The sequence below is a fragment of the Carassius carassius genome, chromosome 50 (assembly GCF_963082965.1).
Source record: "Carassius carassius chromosome 50, fCarCar2.1, whole genome shotgun sequence".
NCBI classification, from domain to species: Eukaryota; Metazoa; Chordata; class Actinopteri; order Cypriniformes; family Cyprinidae; genus Carassius; species Carassius carassius.
In genome coordinates this window covers 8,389,517-8,413,679 of record NC_081804.1, presented here as the reverse complement: position 1 = coordinate 8,413,679, position 24,163 = coordinate 8,389,517, and the positions used below count along the sequence as shown (strand labels likewise).

At 35.9% G+C, this 24,163-nt stretch overlaps 2 protein-coding genes across 2 annotated transcripts; one reads left to right on the top strand and one right to left on the bottom strand.

Moving 5' to 3' along the window:
* The first annotated feature begins 334 nt into the window (after positions 1 to 334).
* On the top strand, positions 335 to 9,018 carry LOC132133098 (mitochondrial glutamate carrier 1-like). Its single transcript, XM_059545816.1, has 10 exons — positions 335 to 559; positions 2,027 to 2,144; positions 2,263 to 2,385; positions 3,258 to 3,313; positions 3,444 to 3,534; positions 4,323 to 4,438; positions 4,658 to 4,838; positions 6,365 to 6,534; positions 8,685 to 8,760; positions 8,870 to 9,018. The coding sequence occupies exons 2-10, from the start codon at positions 2,125 to 2,127 to the stop codon at positions 9,009 to 9,011; spliced, it is 975 nt and encodes a 324-aa protein (XP_059401799.1). The 5' UTR covers positions 335 to 559; positions 2,027 to 2,124; the 3' UTR covers positions 9,012 to 9,018.
* A 1,503-nt stretch (positions 9,019 to 10,521) lies between these two features.
* On the bottom strand, positions 10,522 to 13,671 carry LOC132133096 (V-type proton ATPase subunit E 1-like). The gene is made up of 9 exons (XM_059545811.1): positions 13,466 to 13,671; positions 12,538 to 12,603; positions 12,329 to 12,438; positions 12,185 to 12,251; positions 11,997 to 12,086; positions 11,578 to 11,646; positions 11,397 to 11,491; positions 11,221 to 11,308; positions 10,522 to 11,110 (listed from the first exon to the last, which is right to left on the bottom strand). Exons 1-9 carry the CDS (start codon positions 13,496 to 13,498, stop codon positions 11,048 to 11,050), a joined length of 681 nt encoding a protein of 226 aa, XP_059401794.1. The 5' UTR covers positions 13,499 to 13,671; the 3' UTR covers positions 10,522 to 11,047.
* Between the last annotated feature and the right edge of the window lie 10,492 nt (positions 13,672 to 24,163).

Below are 24,163 nucleotides of genomic sequence, written 5' to 3'. Positions count from 1 at the left end.
TTCTTCATTCATTAAATTAAAAGTAATAATAATAATTAAATTTACACAGTACCATAATAACATTTTATGTGAATTATGGCATTTTTGTTTTTTACAGCAACACAGATGATCATAAATATGTATTTGTTTCATTATGATAATCAATAATCATTTGGTAGCCAAAACAGTCCAATGGATGTAGCAGATAATGGATCCAATGATTGTGTTAAATTTTTATTCATTTTAATATAATTGTATTAATATAATTGTTTTGTCTTTTTTGTAATTTGAGATGAACTTGTGTAATAGAGTGTACATGCTTGTGTTTGTGTGTATATGTGTGAATGTGTGTCAAGTTTCATTAGTGGAAAGTTGTTCATTCCCTGTCTGTCACTGGGAGTCGCCACAAGAGGGAGGGACTTAAACACGGAGGGACAATGCTTGTGTTTGTAAAACGGCCCCTGAGTGGCTGCTGGCTCTGTCGGATCTCTTGTGCCTGACTACGGCTGCTGCACACATTGTCAGCGTGCAGACGGGGGAAGTGGACGGCTTGATCTGCCTGGTCAATGCACTGACAGAGGTAAGAACTTGATAATCATCCCCTCAAACAGAGTTCCTAACTTGTGAATTGGTCAAATATGCAGGCTTGCATGAGGGGGATCTGTTTGGGGTAATTGTGGAAAGACTTTTGAGGGTGCGCTTAAGGATTGGGAAGGGGGGCCAGATCTCACTTGTCTATGTTTTGGCAGTGGAGTGGTATGAATAGAGCAGGGTTGAAAGAAGCCAGTGCTGAAGAGAAAGGCATGCTCAGAATGCCACTGGGCTCCAGAAAAGCCAGAGCGAGAGGAAGAGCGTAACAATGAAAAAGTGTAAAGAAAGCCTGCAATAATAATCAGTAATGAGTAGTTTCAACCAGTTTCAGTGGAATGACTTCCAATCAGAACTATTTTAATATATTATTTATGTATGCATATTTATATCCCTTATTTGAGAATATGTAAATTATTGTATCACTTTACAATAGGTTCCATTTGCTAACATTAGTTAATGCATTAAATTAACCTTTTTATAAAGCAGTACCTTAAATATTTTTACAAACTATTTTTCAAATTGCAGGACCATTTAAAGTGAGAAAAAATAAAAGAAAGTGCTAATTTATATTTACTGGAAGATATAGACATTCCTTTATATATATATATATATACATTTTCACAGGTAAATCTAGAATAAAAGACAGAGACATTTTATGTGTCAACTACTCAGATTTTTTTTTCAGTTTTACACTACATCATTCTACTCTAGAAAACTAAAAACACTGATATAATTTAGTTTGATGTATAAGACTTTAGTATTATATGTAGTCAATAAAAGCTTAGAAAGTACATCTTTTAATGATGTTGTTTATACTGTGTTGAAGAACAGGAAGTCATATTGATAAGCCCCTCACATAGCTCTCTTCTCTAGATTAATTCAAGAGGTCACAACCTCATTAGCAGCAAGATTAGAGAGACTTTAGGAAGGAGGATGTTCTCTGTTTGTGCACTGTTGAAAACCCAGGCCCGGTTCTACGGGGGTGCTAGAGGTTGCTAAGCACCCTCAAATCAAATCAATATCACCCTCGGTTAATTCTGTAGTAATGGCATTTCATTGCAGATTTGGCAAACTATCCATTGCTTTATGGTTTGTGCTTTGGGAATCTGTTTCTATTTCAACATCTTTTGGAGCGTTGAGCAATTCTGCGAATCACACACATATCTGTTGATTTCTTATATATATATATGTAGTGAGAATGAGAATGAGAGTGAGAGAGAGAGCACCCTCACTAATTTAAGAAGCATTTGATTTGATTCTGGAGCTGAGCCTGAGAAAAATACTATCCAGAAAGTGAAATCAGTGCATGTAAAACAAATGTAAAGTCTATTTTTATTGCAGAAATATTGCGTTATACTAAAACATCATCACAGATGTCCTGAATTGTATTTCAATTGTGTCTTAACAAGTTTCAAGGTGATTTATATTTACCAAAGACTTGCTGTTCTCCCTAAAGGGAAGGGTGTGAATGTGGGCACGCCGTGGACAGTTTATCCTGAAACTTTTGCAGCAGAGAGAGGAGAATTGGAGGAAATCAGTTAAAGTTTGGCCAAAATGGCCGACAAGAAAGTGAGGTAAATTTTCCACTGATGTCGTATATATAATTTGAGATCCATCTAAGCTGTTATACTGACATGTTTTTGTGTGTGGTTTTTGTTGTGCATGTGCGTGTTTGTTTCCTGGTGTTCACAGCCTCCCTGCTAAGCTGATTAACGGGGGCGTGGCTGGACTGGTGGGAGTGACCTGCGTGTTTCCCATTGATCTCGCCAAGACCCGCCTCCAAAATCAGCAGAGTGCTCGTGTTTATAGTGGAATGTGAGTTCAACATCTTTATGAGGTCCCATAACTATGTTACATTGCATGTCCCCAACTTTGTTTTGGGGTCTCTTGTTTTGCAGGTGCATAGGTTCTTCATTGGCATCTATGACTGCATTAAGAACCTTTCACATTCATGGAAACTTTCCACTGGACAAAAAAGTTATTTATTGTGGAAAACTATTATTTAGATTATTAAATAGTTCTTCCATGTAAATGGTCATGTGTATTATTGTTTTTGTGCACTTGATTTAATTTTTTTTTAAACATTTCTGCCTCTAAAAACAACTGTTTATGGTTTCACTCAAAGTGAATCACGAAGGCAGCATGTGTTGGTGATTTATTCTGGGCGGAGGACTTTGTCTCGATTTTACTGAATGACTCAGATGATGCAAAACAACTTGAATCACATGCTTTGCATGCTTGATCTGTTCACGCTTCCGAATATTCTTTAAGTAGCTTGCTCTTTATGCATGTGTGATATCTTTGAGATAAAGAGAAGTGCTCTTTGTAGTGACGGTAACAAGCGAATACCCAAGTGGTTTGTGGGCAAGAGACAGGCTGCATTGTTTTAATATCGTTCTTCCACACATTACTCACTCTTCTAAGAATGTTTTTGTGAATGTCTAATTTGGCTGTTCATTATACACCGACATAAGGAGCATTTTGGTGTCTCTTGTTTAAGAGATTTTACATAGTTTATTCTGGTTGTTTTGAGTCACCAAATATTATTAAGGAAATTTACAATGCATTTGAATGAATTGTGAATGAATTTTTTTGCATTTGAATAAATGAATCACTTCAGTTAGCATATTTCATAACCAAACTGGAGTATTTAAACTAATCACGCAGAACATTTCTCTCTTATGAAGGTTGGACTGTTTGACAAAGACAATTAAAATGGAGGGCTACTTTGGCATGTATCGAGGTATGAAGTTTCTTTTCTTGTCTACAGTGCCGACTTGGGTTTTAAAATATTGATAGTTTTAATTGTTGACAGGTTCTGTTATATGTTGCTTTTGTTTATATTCTGAATATAATATCTGATATTCTCTCAGGTGCAGCTGTGAATCTTACACTGGTCACACCAGAGAAAGCCATCAAACTGGCTGCCAATGATGTCTTCAGACAGAAGCTCTCCAAAGATGGGTAACCTCCACTTTTTATCCATTTCTAAAAGCAAGTATTTTCCCACAACACTCCCACATCTGATATTTGTCTAAAAAGCTATACTGATTTAAATCACACAGTATGTTTAAAGCATCTGTTTGATTTACTAAAAGTATCGATTCATTCGTGAATTGGGGCACATTGTTGCACTGTATGTTTCTGATTCACTTGAAATAATGGGGACATTAGAATCAAAGGAATAAAACGCATATAAATCAACATTCTGTCATCATTTACTTACTTTCATGTTGTTCTAAACCTGTATGACTTTTATTTTTCTTTAGAACACTTTATGATTCACTAAAAAGAATTGACTCATTAGAGTCATATGTTCGGGAATCAGACCACTCTTGTTGCTCTGTATGTTTCTTACTAAAAAAAGAATCAGGTCATTAGATTCATATGTTCAGGAATCGGACCGCTCTGGTTGCGCTGTATGTTTCTGATTCACAAAAATTCATTGACTCATAAGAGTTATTTGTTTAGGAATTTAACTGCACTGGTTGCACTGTATGTTTCCGATTCACTAAAAGCTATTCACTAAATTAGCTGAAAAGAAATGACTCTGTGGGTCGGTGCATTCAGTAGTGGTGTTGAGAAAACTCTGTCAGAGTTTTATTGTGGTTCTTAACAAAACCTTATCTGTAAGCTATTCCACAGAGACATTTAGCTCACCAGCTGACTAATGCAAGCAATTATTTATTTGGTAAAAGCAATAATAATCATGTCTCATCTGCCCCAACTGTCATTGTATCTGCCACCCGCAGAAAATTACCTCTGTGGGGGGAAATCCTCGCAGGCTGTGGAGCCGGAACCTGTCAGGTGGTAGTCACCACCCCCATGGAAATGCTAAAAATACAACTGCAGGATGCTGGCAGGTTGGGTAAGTGTGTTTATTATGCTCCCATGAGTGTCATCCAAGGTATGTAGTTCTCTATCTCAGGATGCCTTACTAAGTACAAAGGCTAGCCAGAAATAAGCTGTTTGAGTAGGAATGTGTCCACCAAACAGCAGTTCCAGTTTTATTACACTGCAAGATAAAGAAATATAAAGATGATATTGAAGAAATGAGTTGTCACCTCTCCACTTTTGTGTTTACAAGCTGCTCAGCGCACTGTCACTGCCTCTGCCGCTGGTCCGACCCCTTCACTGGTTGCCTCTCAGGCAGCACAGCCGAGCACCAATCCCCCTCCTCGATCCTCAGCCACCCGTATCACCCTGGAGCTTCTTAAGACTCGAGGCCTCAGGGGTCTTTATAAGGGTGCTGGTGCTACACTGATGAGGTAAGACACAATCACCTATTTGACCTATAAGAATATAGACTATAAGGAATATTTTTGATGTTGTCAAGGAAAATCCTCTCATCATTTACTCCCCCAGACCTGCATAACTTTGTTTCTACAGTGGAACAAGGATACATATTGAACATAGATTGAATTGGAGCTTTCAATGTCAAAAAAGAAACCAAAAGCACTTTAAAAGTAGTTCACAGGACTCATATGCTACTTCTGAAGTAATATAAATCATAATTTAATGATGAATAGACTACATTTTAAGTTGTTATTCATTCAAATCTTTCTCTCCGGTGAGCAATTAACCACGATGACTGGTTAATTGAATAAAATTCAAGAAATAAAACAGTCTGAAGTCCGAAGTTGTGCTCATCTTCTCTATTTATAAGTATTTCCAAGTGAAATGCCTCCTTGAACGAGAAAGAATGTATCATAGGACTTGATTTGTTCATAAGGAATTGGTTTGATTAAATTTCAAAACTTAATTTGCATGGATAAATTGTTTATAATAAACTCAACAATATTCCATAAAAAGGTCAATCAAGAATAACCACAATAAAGATAACTATAATATTATCTACACTGATATACAGTAGTTGTTTTTATCATTCAACAACTGTAAAAAAGCTCTCAAAGTAATTGAAAAAAATAGCTCTGAAAGTAATTCCAATTATATTATTCCTCTGTGACATTATCATTATATTTGTGATGTGGAACTTGACATCCTTACTGAAGAATTTAATTGATAAACAACTTAAATTTAGTTTTTTTTCATCTAACTATTGTCTGACTTATAGTGCATTAGCCATATGGACATTTTTAATGAAATTCTTTGGTGTCTTTTAAGAGCCCAATCATCATTCACTGTCATTATATTGTAAAAGAAGATTCTTTACAAATGCACCTTTTGTGTTCTGTAGAAGAAAGAAAGCCATGAAAGTTCAGATGACATGCCACCCTTATAAATAATATCAGAATTTGAATGGATTAGTGAACTTTCCCTTTTAGTCAAATAACTAAGCTATGTTAGCCGATCAACATCCAGATCTTTTGATGCTGTCTTAACTAACTCAAGTGATTGCTCTCTCAGCAAACGTGCACTATTTTGTTACTAAAGGATGGATGTACATCACAGTAACCTTTCACCTTTAACACCTCCCACACAAATACACCCACTCACCTATCAGATAAGCCCCTCCCCCACAGGCTCCCCGCAGACTGTGATGTAACCCCAGCTGAACTGATGTAACCTGCCAGCTGTCAGTTCTGATCTGTTATTCATAGCTTCTAATTAACCGTTGGTGGAATTCTCTTCTTAATGGAATTCTAATGAGAACTCAATCTATCTCACTCTGTTGTCTCTCATCTGCGGCTTACACAATCTAAATCATATTTTTATAATCACACTTTTATATTTACAGACTAAACAAATCAGACACAGCAATCAATCACGATTCATCAATAACATCCTGCAGCTATTTCTGCATTGTATGGCTCTATGTCTGTTCTTTGTTCAGGGACGTCCCATTTTCCATGATCTACTTCCCGCTGTTCGCCAACCTCAATGCCGTGGGCCGCACTGAGGATCGCCATAGTAACCCCCAGGAGCGGGCCCCCTTCCTGCAGTCTTTCGTGGCTGGCTGCATGGCCGGCTCAGTGGCAGCAGTAGCTGTCACTCCCCTGGACGGTGAGATGCATGCAAGAGAAGAGTAGAGGAACACAGTTTGCTCTCTCTCCTTTAGAATTGTACGCAGATAAAAGTCCCATTCAGTTAGTCAGAGTCACGGTTGGAGTCACCCAAGCCTATATAAATCAGTGCTAATCCCGTTTTAACACCACTGCTGCACTGCTGAGAAACTGTGCATAGGTGTCAGTTATAGTTTTAGTATGGCTAACAGATGCTACATATTTATTTATTTACATCTGAATGTGCTGTGTTACTTATGTTTTAATATATTGAATACATATAACTATATTATACTTTTTAATATATTATTTCCCAAATTGCTTGCTGCATATATATATATATATATATATATATATATATATATATATATATATATATATATATTTTTAAAAAATTTGTTTTAAATAGGTCTCAGTAGTAGTTAGTAATATCAGAAAAATAATGTCTGTTATTTTAAAATCTGTTATTTTAATATTATTTATATACAGTACTGTTATATTTTAATATATGTATTTTATATAATATTCTAGTTGTGAATATTTTGAATTTAATATTTTTGATATTTTTTTATTTTTATGTGAATTGTAGTTTAAGTGAATTTGTTGTGATTTTATTATTTATTGTATATTTCTAATTAGCTTTTTTTTTTACTACTTCAGCTCAAACATACTTTATTTCAGTTAGCTGCCAAGACAAATTTCCTATTTTTGTTAAAAAAATGATTGTTAATTTTTTTTTAAATTTCTTAAATGTTTCTTTAAATCTCTTAAATGTTTTGTTAAATGTTTGTTTTTTAAATATTATTATTTTAATTTAATATATTCATATTTATTTCATATAAGCTTTGTTTTTATGAACAATTTTTTTTATTAGTTTTAGTTTTAATAACAATAAAACTATATTAAAATGATACTATGCAATAACAATGTTGCATTTAATAGATAAAATGAATATAATTTAAGGGAATGCTATATTTGTCAATATATTTGCAATGACAGATTGCAGAATAAAAACAAGTGGATCCACAAATTTTCACTTACACATATACATTTAACATTTGTGCAAGTACTCAAAATATTTTAAACATTTCTTTAAAAAAGTACTGATTAATTCTACTTAAGATTATTTACTCATTACTGACGATTAATCAGTTAATTAAAATGATCTTTAAGAAATGTGAGCACAAATACTTAATACGAATCAGCTTTTTTGTTTGTGATGAATTATGGGTAAATTTTTACCAAAATGTTCCCTTAACTAGGTCACTCCCAGCATTTCATAAAGCCACATAATGAGTATTTTGTTTCTGAGTGATTAATTAGTCAAGTCCATGTGCTGTGACAGATTCCTGCTGTAATTTGTAGACTGAAACATTTCATTTGCAAAGTTTGCTTTCATGTTCTATTCAGAAAGCATTTTGTTTATAGCTCATCTCTACATTTATTGTATTGTCCGACTGACAACTGTTTGTTGCCTAAAACATCAGTGAAGGGTACAGGGGGATTATTTGGAAACACTGGCAGCCCCTTCAATGTCTATATTTGAAGATTTGGCAGTACTGTCTGTAATATTACATTGTCTAGAGGCTCAAAAATAGACTCACAGAAAACATATCATCCAGTTTTCATAACTTAATTAGAGCCTACATGTTACAGCATGGACACATATTCTAATTAAAGTCTATGTGCTGAAGTCCTTATGCAGAAATATCTAACTAATGTTAAACTAACATTTAAAAACAAGCTAGATATTTATAACCTGTTCAATATAAGGAAGATATCTTCAACAGTTTATGGTAGCCATTGACTTCCATACCCTTTTTTTTTGTTTGTTTAGTTTTTTCATTATTATAGAAGTCAATAGCTACTGTCAACTTGTGTTCAGCAGACAAAAGAACGTCCAAGGGTTGTAACTGCTTCAAATGACAGAATGGAAGAACTATCCTTTCAAACATTTTGCTGAATTAATCTTTAATATGAGCTGTTTGAAAGAACCAAATCATGGAACTAAGTCAGACTACCTGCTGAACATAGCTCTGTTATAACCTGCATTTGGGAAATTAAAATTAGAACCAAGAAAAGTTTAATATACGCCTTATGCTAAAAATAAATATTGAAATGAATGCATCTATTAATATTTGTCATGTTCAGTTATAAAGACTCGCCTACAGACCTTGCAGAAGGGGGAAGGAGAGGACTCCTATAGAGGCATCATTGACTGTGCACAGTAAGCTTTATATTTGCACGTTTTGACTTTTTTTGTTTATGATAATATAAAAATGACCATATTCATGTATCTTAGTTTTTATATGGCAGTCACTCCTTTATATCCACAGACGCATTTTAAAACGAGAAGGACCAGCTGCGTTTCTTAAAGGAGCAACGTGTCGAGCTTTAGTCATCGCTCCACTCTTCGGCATCGCTCAGGGTGTGTATTTCCTGGGAATCGGCGAGCACGTGCTGGGGCTGCTGGGATAGCAGCAGGTGACGTTACCTCAGTAATCATACACACAGTACTGTTTCTACATGGGCCAAGGGATGAGAGAAATTCACATGTCCAAAGGAGGTTCAGACACTTTGGGAAAACAGGGGAGGCTTGTGTAACGCTAACATAAAAGCCTATATTGAACACTAACTATGTTTAAGTACCTAAAAACTAAAAAACAGGGTTCTTTAGGTAAGACAGGGTCCCGTTCTGACTAATCTGGCAGGGTTTTTATTGTCCTCAGTGTCTTGTCCAATTTAATATTGTTTTTAAGCCCATAGTTACAATGAGCTTTAAACCAACATGATTTGTGATAATTGATTTATTGATAATTGATTTATCGATGTGTATTTAAATTGCCGAAAGGTATGGAAGCCCATTTTTACAGAGAATTGAACAATTGGGATTTCTTTCCCCCTCTGAATTCTGAGTTTACATTTCACAATTTGTTATTCCCTAGACCAAATTAAAAAATACAAAAGGCTTTATCTCACATTTTTTTATGTTGTGGCAGAAACAGGCTTCCATAGAAAGAAGACTTGAATCAAAGTTGAGATTATGGATTTGTATCTTCTAAATATATGTTTTGGCTCTCTACTGTTGATTACCACCCATTTAAACAGCAAAAAGTAAGCAGAAACTGGGTTTAGTGTCTGCTGACCTCATCTAGCTGCTGCTTAAATTCTCATCTCTCAGTAAATCTCAGTCTCTACATGTGAAGAGACTGCTGGACTTCGCAGCGGATGCCTTGTCCTCCTGTTTTATGTTCCTCTGTGGGACGAAATTCCTTGTAGGCTATATAATTTTGGGTAATTTAAAAAAAAAAAAACTCTTCTTTAAATGATTTTTTTGAGTGCACAATAAATTCAAAAGCAACAAAGCCTTATCCATGCCACTCAAGTTATGTATATATATTCTTATGTAGAGAATTTGTGCTTAAATTTTTTTTCACATTTGGTAGAAAAAGGGTAAAGTGAAAAATAGAGAAATGAGATCTTGAATAGTTTCATTTTGAGTGTACTTCTAGAAAAAATAAATACAAAATTGCTGTTATTAAAAATACAGTTTTAATAATACCAACAATACAATATTTTTCAAAGTATGCAGTGGCATATTCCTGAAAGACAAGACTTGATTTCTGATAAATATCTCAGAAACTTCCTATTCATATATTATTATATATATAAATTGTAAAGCAACAAGAAATCTGTACATTTAAATATGCAAGACTGATATCTGATAGAAGACTGATTTCTGCTTATTAATTTGTTCACTGAAGAGTGTTTCTAGAAAATAAAAATAAAAAATCTGGTAATGCAAAACATCTTTTGTGGAACACAACTGATGCTAATTTGCATCTTGTATATTTGAACTCCACAAGAGGGCAGCATGTTTTTAATGTTTGAGGGATATGTAGCATCTTTACACCTCTGTCAGATTTCTGAATTGATGTAACCAGCAATGTTTTGTTTATATTATAATGAGCACAGAAATGCTTCAGAATAAAAATAAAATATATTTATTTCACTGTAGTATAATGCAATTGAACTACAAATGAAAACACAAAGACATGCACAGAGGAATCCATATTTTTTAGACATCGAATGAGGGTAAGGCTGCTAGCTTAGCTAACAACATTCAAGGAAATAATGTCAATTCCTGAGAGCTTAAAGCTCTTTGTTCAGACAGGCTGAGATAAGATTTCAGGTGTCCACTTTCCATACAGATGACATGATTTTCAAACAGAAAGCACTCAAACACTCAAAGGAGAGGTATAAGGTAACATAAGCACACATTATAAGCCTTTCATTTCAAACTACTTTCTTTGGCATGGTTTTTTTAAGAGAACCAGCAAAAACCGACAAGAGTGCAACTCATTGCTGAAACATGATTAAATGAATTGCAACAGAAAATCCACAAAGTGACCTTAAAAAAAGAACTTCCCATCAAACCTCTTCATCACTTTATCAGGGCTTCAGAATTTCACTGTTCTCTCAACTACCGATGATGCATATTTAGTAATGCACCATTAGTCCATAAACTTGCGGTTTTGGTTCGCACCAAACAGCTGCACTCTGATCTCAGGCATCATCTGTGAAAGCAAAAAAAAAGCAAAGAATATGAGAACCTGAATACAACAAACAAAACAAAACAGCTTTTATCCTGTTTCTTCCTGTTCTACAATGTGATTAGTTTCTCTACCTGTTGCGATAGAAGGTCCAATCTGCTCTCCAGTGTGTTGGACACTTTGATTTTGCCATCAGCGTTATAGACTTCAACACCTCCTGAGCTGAGGATGCCAAGGATGAAAAATGAACATATCTAATTATGTATAAATTAGCCTTTTCTAACAAAGCTGAGTGTATAAGTGATCTTACATGTCAGGGGACAGGAAGCTGTTCTCATCGATGCGCACTTCAATATTATGCTTTACTGTCTCTTTGTAAATAGGGATGTTTTTCTTAACAGCAGCCTATAATGAACAGTATATCAACCTCTTTAAAAATGTAAAGGGTTTGTATAGTTGATATACGGACGTTGATGGTGAATAGAGCTCACCTGCACCATTGCTACATCATCCTTCCTGCACCGAATTATAACCTTGGGCTCCAGCAGCTGATAAAATCCCTGCCGAGGCAAAAAGAAACGGTAATTAAGTAATTATTAATTATACAAATTATAAAAAAACATTAATGTTGTGAAATATTATTACAAGTTAAAATGACATTTTTTATTTTAATATACTTTCAAATATAATTTATTTCTGTGATGCAAAGCTGAATTTTCATCAGTTATTTCTCCGGTCTTCAATGTCACATGGTCCTTCAGTAATCATTCTGATATGCTGTTTTATTATCGATGTTGCAAACAGTTGTGCTGCTTAATATTTTTTGGAACCTAGGATCATTTTTTCAGGATTCTTTGATGAATAAAAAGTTAAAAAGAATGGCATTTATTTAAAATAGAAGTCTGCTGACCTGTAACACCAAGCCTTCCAGCAGTGTTGAGTACTCATTTGGGTTTTTGGCAATGTCGGCCAGCTTTTGTCGTGCTTCATTAAGGAGATCCTGCAAAAAAATCACAGGAGGAAGATAAAGGTGAGATTTCTTGCGATTTTACAAAAGTATAAACTATAGAAATGTCAAAAATCACATAATCATCATACCTTAACCATGTCATCACGGGCTTTGAGTACCTTCAGTCTGGCCTGGTTCATCAAATTCGACATTTGGCTGTGGATTTGACCAGAGATGTTGTTAAATAATCTGAAGAATGACCCAGGTTACTCATTTAAAGAACTCCAACTCACATTTTCTTCTGTTGTTCAATCTGTTTCTCTTTCTTCTCATAGTACTCCATTATTTTCAACCTCTGGGTCTGTACCAGTCGTCCCTTTTCAATATTAAACTCTTCTTCTGCCTGTGAAATGCCAGCAATACACATGATGCTCTAAAAATGCTCTAGACAATTTCAGACCATATTCATGCACTTATGCTAATCACTGCATTTATATGTTACCTTCGCATCAATTTCTTCTGCCTTCTCATTGGCTTCCTGTTCAATAAAGGCCATCATGTGTTTGAGCTGGAGAGATGCAAGGAGACCAGTGTCAATAAACAAGCAAAACAAGGTTAAATTAGAATGAAAGCCCCTCTGATCCTTTTTTTAGATGATGTAATGAAATAAAAGGGGATGAGGGAAACTGATGGGGAAATGAGACTGAAAGTGTTGCTTCAGTGCTGATAGGAAAGTCCATGGATGTGTGCTGGACAACTGAAAGAAAAGAGATTTCCTCTTTTGCCTTCATAATACACAGCGTTAAACAATCACAGCATATTAATTAATTGCAAAACCTAATTTGGTAACTCTCAAAGTGAATGGAATATAAAAAGATGTCTTGCTAGGAGTAGAAGATAATAAGTAATTATAAAGTAACAATGAATTTATTTATATACACCTTTCAAAACACTTAACACACCTTGCAAAATATATATACACATTTATAACAAATATAATAAACAATATCAATTCAGATTTATTAAAACATAATCCTACCACTAAATATGATATTTAAAACGAGATTTAAAATTAGACGATTACGTTTACGTTACATATTTTAAAAATGAAAATGGTTTACAGTTAACTGAATATCAGTTCAGAATATGCCAAAATAATGACACTTTGTTAAAAAATAATGTTGTTTTTATTAGTTACTAGTTTATTAAATTATATTTAAATGTACAGTATAAAATTAGTATCCTAAACGTAAATCATCAGATTCGTGCTTGTAATGTTTCGTTATAGAAGTCATGGGACTTTAAAAGTGCACCGTATTCATGTAATGAGTCTTATAACAGATATTTCTATACTTAGGCTACCTGATCTGAAACATAATGGTTTATTAAATAAATTATAATCTTAGTTTATGAACTTCTGGTTTTCTTACCTGTTTCTGAACAGCGGCATCGCTGAGCGCCATGGCTGATGATTTGAAGGCACTTACTGTATTCTGAAGAGAGATTTATCACATTAAAGATTTAATATTAACTTTAGAACTACTAAACTAAACTATTCACTACTTTTATCTGTATGACTAAAATATGCAGGACGAACGAAACTACAGTTCCGCCAAGCGTCAGCTGACAAGATGAAGGCGTCACGTGATTTGATGCGTCACGGCCAAGTTAAGGCTCCGCCTTTTTTTTCTTTTTTTTGTGTGTGTACCTCTGAACTATATATGATCAGTGGTCTGTACCTCTGAACTGAACTGACAGTCTCTAAAATGACTTGCTGCATACACTGGGTCATTTCTTCCTGATAAAGTTATTTTGTGAAAAACTGTAAGAAAATAGATGTAATCCTGTTAAACGTCCAAGACTAAATATTATGATAAAATGTGATTTATTAAAATGGGAAACCCTGTTGAGCCACAAGATGTCTCATAGTAGCCTATACTACTTTTTTCTATAGACATATACTTGTTACAAGTAGCATTTGTTGTTACAGTTGTTACACTGTCCATCGCCCATTCAAACTATTGCATACAATCCAACTAATGCTAGAGATTTTTAAGTTAGAGACTGTAAATTCGTGACTAAGAATTGGTGTTGGAGCAAAAGATTAATGATACAAAGATAATTTCTCCCTTTGACCCAGCCTCAACATGAGCTGCTCTGAAGGCTCTGTGTATCTTGCATTATACAGATTATAAAGTAATCTTATTGGAGTCACTGAGAAACACAGCAATGCAAACCTGGTACGGATACACAGAAGTTGGGTGCATCAGGTCACAAATGGCATATTAACCGGCATCATCAGCACTAATATATATGAGAACTCAACTTGTGTGATTGCGTGGAGAAACAATACACAGTATGTGGAAAATAATTTGTTTTTTTAACCTTAAATTGCCTAGACAAAATAATGTTATTTTTAGCAACATCGTATGACCCCTTTAATAATATAAACAATCTTTTTCCACTGTAAAGAAACTTTTGATCATTGAGAAGGTTTCATGGTACTTCTTAGAATGAAGAACCCTTATTTTTTATTTGTCTGTATTTGTCTTAGACTGAATACATTTTAGTACAAATTGCATTCAGTGACCATAGTCAGCACGATTTATGATCCTCATAATTATGATTCATAATTCATTCATCTTTTCTCATTCAAACACATTTGAGCTTTGTATATATACAGCCTATTTTGCACTTATGTTTTAAATTAATTTGCCAAAATGTAACAGTAAAATATGCTCAGCTAGACAACAGTGTGCTTTATTCATCAATATTTACTGAAGAATATTAAAGATCAGATCTAGTCCATGCAAAACAACAAGTAAATTATTTTTATTCTCAAAAAAATGGTACAAAAGTTGGTGGAACCATTTCAAAATGTACTAATATGTACCCTAAAAGAATAGTTGCAGAAAGCTAAAAAGTTTACTCACCCTCAAGCCATTCAAGATGTAGATGAGTTTGTTTCTTCATTAGAACAGATTTTGAGAAGTTTAGCATTACATCATTTGCTCACCAATGTGTACTCTGCAGTGAATGGGTGCCGTCAGAATGAGAGTCCAAACAGTTGATGAAAACATTACAATAATCCACAAATCCACATGGTTCAAGCTCTTTAATTAATATGTTGTGAAAAGCTGAGTGTTTGTAAGAAACAAATCCATCAAGGCATTTTAACTTAGACACTTCTGCCCAAAGTACAAGTCCATAACCCATTATAATGCTTCCTGCAAAGCAAATATTCATTTTTAGGTGAACCATTCATTTGAAGTACTAATATTCCTTAAAGGAGTACATAAGATACAAATATCTACCTTTCACACCACCACACTGACAGCTTTTGTATATTTTGAATAGTACCAAAAATGTGTGATTTACAGTTGCAAAGTACTGAAAGGCCTGTGCTACACAGTAAATGTGTTGTCATACTTGTTTTGTAAAGCTGCGTGTTCGAAAATACTGAAGAGAAAAAGTAGATGTGGTCTCAGTATTGCAAAATGCATTATGCATATTTCATTTCAGTGTTGACTGGGCTTACCTATGTGGCATCAATTATACCTTTGCTTTTGAGTTGCATGAAACTGGCAAATATGGATTCCTCCTGCCTGCCGACCAGATAGTTTCCACTGCAAAGGAGACGTGGCTTACTCACAACTACATTATGAAATATGTTTGTGATCACCCTCACTGATAGAAATGTACTGAAGCTTCAATAAAGTTCCGAGAGAATATATATGAAACATGTGTCATTAAATATATATTATACGCTTCAGCATTGTTTGAAATAGAAGTTACTTTATCGATTAGATTTTTTTTAGGGGAAACTATTATTTGCCAAATTTCTTCAGTCAATTCTTTTGTCAACAATGCACACACATTTCTCAAATCCATTTTGTGTTTTTGGTGTTGTTCAATCTCAACAGTAACATGGTCATCTAGCCATTAACCTAGCAGGTTTTTACAATAATATCTTCTTGTAAGTGATCATGTATCACTGGTGAGATTCCCTGCTCCTTTTCTGGGGAGAATGGGTATTGTTGCACATACACAAGGCAATGTGTTTTTACATGTGCTCTGTGTGATTTACCATTGATCAGTCCGGCCTCATCTCTATATGTCGCCCACAGGGTTTACCATCAAGAGTTCTGGCATACTTTCATCAGCAGCTATCAAAGTCAACAGGAAGTGGTTATGGCTCGGATGACATCTTTAGCACAGATCTTTAGCATAGATACAGATCAGTTTCAGAAAGAAAAAAAAATTGATGTATTTGTGGCATGTGATATATCTTGCTTTGCACTCTATCTTGCTTCTAACATTGTTTTCAGTTCTTTGTTTATGTATTCAAGCCTATCCCAATTAATAAGATCAGGGTCAGTAGCGTTCCCTCACCCTTTTACTTTATCACTGCATTTTGTTGCCTTGTACCTTACATGTGCAATGACAATAAAGTTGAATCTACCATATTTTTCGGACTTTAAGTCGCACCTGAGTATAAGTCGCATCAGTCCAAAAATACGTCATGACGAGGAAAAAACATATATAAGTCGCACTGGACTATAAGTAGCATTTATTTAGAACCAAGAGAAAACATTACCGTCTACAGCCGCGAGAGGGCACTATATGCTGCTCAGTGGTAGGCTACAGGAGTACTGAGCAGCATCTCTGGCAGCATAGAGCGCCCTCTTGCGGCTGTAGACGGTAATGTTTTCTGTTAGTTCATTACTCTCGGTTCATGTCAAATTAATTTTGATAAATAAGTCGCACCTGACTATAAGTCGCAGGACCAGCCAAACTATGAAAAAAAGTGTGACTTATAGTCTGGAAAATAGGGGTAATCTAATGTTATCATGTGTGGGGTCCAAAGTTGGAGACTTTTTCAATCAAGATTTCCTCTGTTATATAATAAGTTCTAAAGAGTATTGTTCTAAAATCTGGACCCATTAGTTGCACATAAGAGGTGTGGCTTTTGTGACGTACTGACGTGCCTTTTAGTATCCACAAAAATGTATATACTGTACCTGCATCTGTTTAGGTAAGCTGTTGCACGTTTTCATTTTCACTAGCTTTCACCGGATGGGTTTGTTTAAAATTCTTAGGTGATTCTGTCATGCCCTGATCTGCATTGACACTAAGCAGTCAGTCTTTACACTGTTTGGTGCTAATAAATCTGAATAAAGATTAGGCGCTTGATAAATGTAAGGTTGATATTGAGATTCAGGGGCTGGGGCAGTTGTTGCTGGTTAGTACGTAGGAGGCTGAGAACGAAATGTTTTCCTTTTTTTTTGTTTCTTTGGTCCCTTGTCCCGTTATCGTTTCATATCTTTCCATTTATGAAATGAGTCTTTCATGTTTTTGTGGTCCAATATTCGGTCTCCCCGTCCCCCATTTATGGAATTGGCACTTTCCATGTTGCCTGATTTAAAAGAGCCGTCCATAGGGACAGGATCCAACTTTTCTCATGACCAATGTTATGGAAATTTTTAGTTTTGTTAATTTGGCATTGATTACATTTATCTAATTTAAGTATCTTTTAAACATACAATGAATAAGGTAGTATATTTAGTCCATAGGGATATTGAGTTATTTTATGTAACTTGTGCACGTAACTGCTTTAGGTTGAAAAACAACATTTATGGGGAAACTGTGTACCAGGGACGGGCAGTTTTGAGAGTAACCAGGCATCTACCATGTAATGTGCATGAGATGTGCGTGTGTTATGAGGTGATGTGCACTGAGCAACATGATTGGCTCAAAGGTCCTAATCTGTCCTTCAATGTATCTTTTTACATACTATAAAAAGTTTTATCTCTTTGCACACAGACTCAAGCTGTGTGTAAACCAGATCATTCTCTGCAGAGAATTAAAGCAATACAAACGGATTAGACGGATTATATGTGAAACAGGCGTAACGCGGCTGTTTAAGCCACAAAACACAACATTTGTCCATTATTTTGATATCAAATAATGTAAAAAAAAAAAAAGCTTTTTCAGCATTGTGATACTCTTTCATCACAGTACAGTAACAATCTTTTATAGACATATTTAAATTCAAATATAAACAACGTATTACTCATGCATTTCACTGCTAGGTTTTTATAATAAGTTGCTGAAACAAGCTGCAACACATTTAAACACAACATTAGCCTACTTTTCTTGTTAGGCTATCACAAACATTTAAAATTAAAACTCACCACCGACAGACTCTCGTGCCTTTTGCATTTAAATCTTTATTACACGCAATCCAACGGGTCTTAAATAACTTTTTTCTGCCTCTATAAAAGTGCATATATAATGTTGCCTTGTTTCTATAAAGTTGCTCTTTTTCTTGTTTTAAATCTAGCCAAAACCCATGTGTTGCGTGTGAAACACATTAGGCTTTAATTAGCATACATTTATTGTGAAATGACTGCATTTCCGTGTCAATCCATGTTCATTTTTACCCCGAACAATGCGCTGTCACTTTAATTCAGTGCATGCAGCACAGCAAAAATAGACTCGGTATGTAAACAATCGTTGCACTGCTGCAGACGCACTGCTCCTGGAACGCACTGACAGACCGCAACTGCGTGCTGGAATCCGTTAACATGGGTTCATAAAAAAATATGCAACGCATACGCACTGCAGAGGAAGTATGTGTGAAACAGGCGTAAGTGCGAAGCCACACGGTGGTGACGACTATGGTGACGACCAAGTGTATGAAGGTAACTCAATAGGCTTGTTTGAGATGAGCAAAATCTGCGCAGAATCGATCACCGGTGATCAGCGCGAGATGCATGCCGGTTAGAAATGTGTCCGAGTGCGGTCCGCCTTGCTCTGATGTCATGCTGACGTATGTCAAAAATCTCTCGCGAGCGCAAGGCGCACCTGTCGGATTCTGCAGTCGCGCGCAGTTGCTCTCCACCGACTGCGCTGATCAAAAGCATGATGGGAAACGACTTGCTGACGACACAGCTTAATGGTCATTGGCAGCGAATGTCAGCTGATATTTTTTTTCCCTTAATTCCAAGAAGTCCATTAGCATAATACTATAAGTATTTAGGACATGTGCTTTATATACCCTTTTATTTTCTTGGTTTAAAGTTCTGTTTGTTGTCATTTTCTCTTTATTGTATTGCATGCTTGTGTTAATTTTGTACATTGAGATTTTTGAACAACAGTAATCCATTAAATAAATTAGTCAATCAAACATGCATATCTAATGTGACGGTTTTACAATAAGGCCTCATGTTTGTGTTTTTATCTAAGATCTTTATCTAGGTATGTCTTATTCCAGGAGTGCAGTAAACAAAACCCACAAATGCATGCTAATTTCTTAATTTAGAATGTGTTTTTGTTTTATATAATTTTTGAATATTAATTAGCTGTACACACTTTTATTGGTCATTAAACATGAAATCCAAACTTACATTAAGGTGACACACAATTGTGTAATATATTTATATGGAATATTTTTCATGTAAAAAAGGGATAGTTCACCCAAAGATTTTTTTTCTTTGGGTAAACTATCCCTTAAGTAGGATATACATCAAGTTAATCAGCTGTGCCATGTCCCACTCTTAAATGTTTAACCCATAATTAGGGATAACAATGTAAATTTAATGCAGCATCTGTTTGCTCATCATTTCTCATTATGGCTTTGATTATAAAAGGCATCCACAAAGTTTACAATTGTAGCAAGATGGAGAATATGTTACTAAAACTATCAGACTCCCAGGGAGCAATCACATTAACAGTAAGCAAAGAAATTGCTGAGAGAATAAAGAATGGTAAGTAAAAAAATAAATAAAAAATTGGTTGCTTGATGATGTAAAAATAATGAATTTTATTTTTATTGATTGAAATTCGTTTTTTATAGACAAAAAATATGCAGCATATATAATGCAACAAGTGAGATCTGCAGAACAGAAACAAGGTAAGGCATTTTTCTTTTAACCATAATAACATTATAACGTTTAGAATGATCATGGGGATTTTTTATTATTGTGTTCTCTTTAGCAGATACTACCCACTGTCCAGCATCTCTGTCTCAGTGTCCCCCTCCTGTTACTACTCTGTCTCAACTTCCCCCTCCACGTCCAGCATCTCTGTCTCAGTGTCCCCCTCTTGTTACTACTCTGTCTCAACTTCCACCTCCACGTCCAGCATCTCTGTCTCAGTGTCCCCCTCTTGTTACTACTCTGTCTCAACTTCCCCCTCCACGTCCAGCATCTCTGTCTCAGTGTCCCCCTCCTGTTACTACTCTGTCTCAACTTCCCCCTCCACGTCCAGCATCTCTGTCTCAGTGTCCCCCTCCAGTGATTGATCATCCAGTATCCCTTGTCGAGTGCCCTGTTGAAACAAGGAAAATAAATCTCACACAAACACACAATCTTCAATCCCCTTCCATGCAGTCAGAATGTGAAGAAACCCAACAAGGTATGCACTGTTTCTAATATGTATAAAGTTAACTAATATCCAATATGTATAAAGTTGATCTTTCACAATTTTAAACGGCTGTTTTCATAGAATTCACACACAGGACCACGCTGCTGCTGCTTGACCTCACACAAATGTATCTGCATTTGTACTACAGAAATAAAATAGCATTTTACAAAAAGCTGGAGCAAGCCTTCAAAGAAAAAGGTTACAACATCAGCAATGAAAAATTGCGCAAAAAACTTGGCAACATGATCACTACTTACAAAAGGGCTAAAGACCGGTGTCGGTCAACAGGAGAGGGAAAAGTTACATGGGAGTATTACAAGGTTGGTGTGCTTTTTGTATTGAAATTACTGCAAATCACTGGGTTTACATAAAAAATAATTTCTAAAGCATCTCTATTTACATTGTTTTACATGTTTTCTCAAAGGAAATGGAAGACTTATTTGGGAAATCTGGAGTTGGGAGTGCACCATCAGGCACAATCTGCTCGACTCCTCTGTTCAACACTACCTCATCCCAGACCAAGTCCTCAATTGCACAGGCCACAGGCTCCCAAGAACAGCCTCTCCCAGAAGAACAACCAGGTCCCTCCACTGCTATGCCCTCCAAAGAAATGCACAGAAGGAGACAAACAGCATCAACATTCTGTGAAGTTTATGAAGCGCATTCAGAGAGGAGAACAGCTGCTCTAGAGTCACTAGTGCGGCCTGACTTGGAACGCAGAAGAAGGCTTAAAGAGAGGCGGAGAAGGATGTTTGAAAAAAAATCTCTTACCTGCCTTGGAGAAATCATTGAACAACTAAAAAAAATCAGTAAATCCCAGGAAATGATAATCGATCTATTAAAAAATAAAGTTTAACCATATAATCCATTCCCATGTGTATCATCATTTTATTGCTTATCACATCATTATTATAGAGAACACAAACATTCCTCCCTAGAGAGGGGACAGTGGTTGACTAGCAGAATATATGTCAATCATTTGATAGTAAGTGCTTAAAATAATCCTGTACAATCCCATCCACCACCTCACAAAACAGTTAAATCAAAAACCTTCTTAAGATAAGTTTAATGGAGGGAATTGTTGAAGGTAGAACAAGTAAATGTGATGTTCACAGGCGGCCACAGATTGCATCTCTATAATGTGAAGCATTATTGTGAATGTGGGCTTCTGGTGGGTATGGCTCATCCTCCATAACATCTGCCTGCTGATCCTCGTCAATTTGGTCATTGGATTTCAGGCAGATGTTATGAAGAATGCAACAGGCTGTGACTGCAGAAGAAATGTTCTTTACTTTTTTCATGTGAAGACATCTGAGTCTCCTGAATTTTGATTTTAAAATTCCAAATGCATGCTCAATAACTACACGAGCAGAATTCAGTTTCCTATTGAAGCATCTCTGCCTGAAAGTCAAGTGGCCATTGTCTCTGTATGGCTTCATAAGCTGAAGCGAGAGAGGGTATGCAGAATCTCCAATTATATGCATGCCCTCAGGAACCAGGGAATGTGGATCTTCCTCAAGAAGTCGGCCTACCTCTGACAACCGAAATGCCCTTGAATCATGCCAACTACCAGGGTGACCCACACTGACATGACAGAACCGCCGCTGACTGTCACAGAATCCTGTAAGAATTACAGAATAGAACTGTTTCCTATTGATATAGGCCACAGGATTCTCACAGTGCGGTTTTACTATTGGAATGTGGCATCCATCAACTGCACAGACAGTGTTAGGAAACCCAGCTGTTTCAAATTCTAACTGTGATATGTGCAGGGCTTGTCCTCTGGGCCAGGAGATGTAATGTGACAAATGTGTTATTACAAGAGAACAGAAATCATGCAGGTGTGTTGAAACTGTAGATTTGGTTATGTTAAATCTGTCTGCCACTCCTCTATAGGACTCTTGGTTGGAAAGAGTCCATAGAGAGGCAAGTATACTGTTTGTCAGCGGCACCTTAGTCTGCTGTTTATTCATGTAAAAAGGACCAAGTGTATTAATTAAATCCTGCATTAGGAAGAGAAAAAAAATAGTTATCATATAATAAAACCATGGACACATGAATTTGCATGGGGGGAGCATATGCCTAACATGATGTTTTGTTTGCCTACATACCTCCACATGACCTCTAGAAAGTCTGAAATGACTTTGAAACTCAGAAGGACTGTACAAATGGACCACATTCTCAACAAAGTGAGGAATTTTAGGGACATTCCTAGGAGAGAGAAAACATTTATTTTACGTTTTAATTAAATCCTTTAAACCTTTATTTTATTTAGTGCTGAATTATCTGCAGTCTGGACTGTTTATTTTCATTAGATCTATTCAACTTGCAACATACCAAGACCAGATAGATTTATATCCCTACTATTTACTGAAAAAGCCATTTTAAGTAATGAGCACTTCACCTTAAGTGATTCTCCTCATCATAACCATCTTCGTGCAAAAGCAGTGGTATTTCAATTGCATCCACTTCGTCTGCGATAAAGAACGCGAACGCGATCTCTTCCATTGCTGACGTTTGCAGTCCACAACACAGCGAGATTCAGGAAGTGTCCGGCTTGCCTGCACTTTTTTAACTCCTCCCCTTACTGCAGCCGCCTACTCTCGCTTACAATTCAGGCGAGGCAAGGCGCATCTCAAACAAGCCTATTGCCAATAATAACCAAGCATACAACTGATGCTTGCGCGCGCGATAAATCACTTCCGCGAGAGGAAAACTAAATCAGGCATGAGGAAACGGGAGCCAGCAAGCTCATTTCAAACTCCAGCAAGTGACATGTCCTCTGCGCGCAATTCAAGCCCTCGCGCGCAATACAAGCCCTCGCGCGATCATGATCATTCCCCACATCCTCGCGCTAGGTCTTCTCACCTTCTTCTGCTCGCGCGTACAATTTCATTTTTGTCAGTCGTGGGGCGGGGCTTGCTGTTTTAGTTGTTATCTCAAATGTCATTGGTTATTCCCCTTTTCCTGAAGTCAGTTATGGAATTATATTCCGGACTTTATTCAAAAGGAATTGCAAATTGTATTTGCAATTGCGTTTTCAATTTGTGAACGCATAAAATGTGACATAATCCAAACGCAAATGCAAATCGCGCTTTACCGTTAGCATTTTCGTTTAAGCGAACGCACATTGTCTGCCAAATTTAAAATGGAAATGCAAAGTCCGTTTGCAATTGTGTTTACCATATCTTATGAGCTGTGAGCCTGTCATATTTAAATAGCAATATTAATTACCATTTGCCTTTTCACTCTCTCTGCACTGTGCATGTAAACTGCCAAAACTCAAATGAAATCGCAATTTCTTTTGCATTTGAATTTCCAACGTCTACACGGACACCTGTCAATCAAGTGACAGGGGTGGGGCCATTTTATTGGGCGTGTTTGCATTGGGAAGTGACGTCACTCACAGTCGACGGTAATAAAAGAGGCAACTGATATAATATTTAGTTTAATTTGTAATGACTATATATACAACCCGAATTCCGGAAAAGTTGGGACATTTTTTAAATTTTAATAAAATGAAAACTAAAGGAATTTCAAATCACATGAGCCAATATTTTATTCACAATAGAACATAGATAACGTAGCAAATGTTTAAACTGAGAAATTTTACACTTTTATCCACTTAATTAGTTCATTTAAAATTTAATGCCTGCTACAGGTCTCAAAAAAGTTGGCACGGGGGCAACAAATGGCTAAAA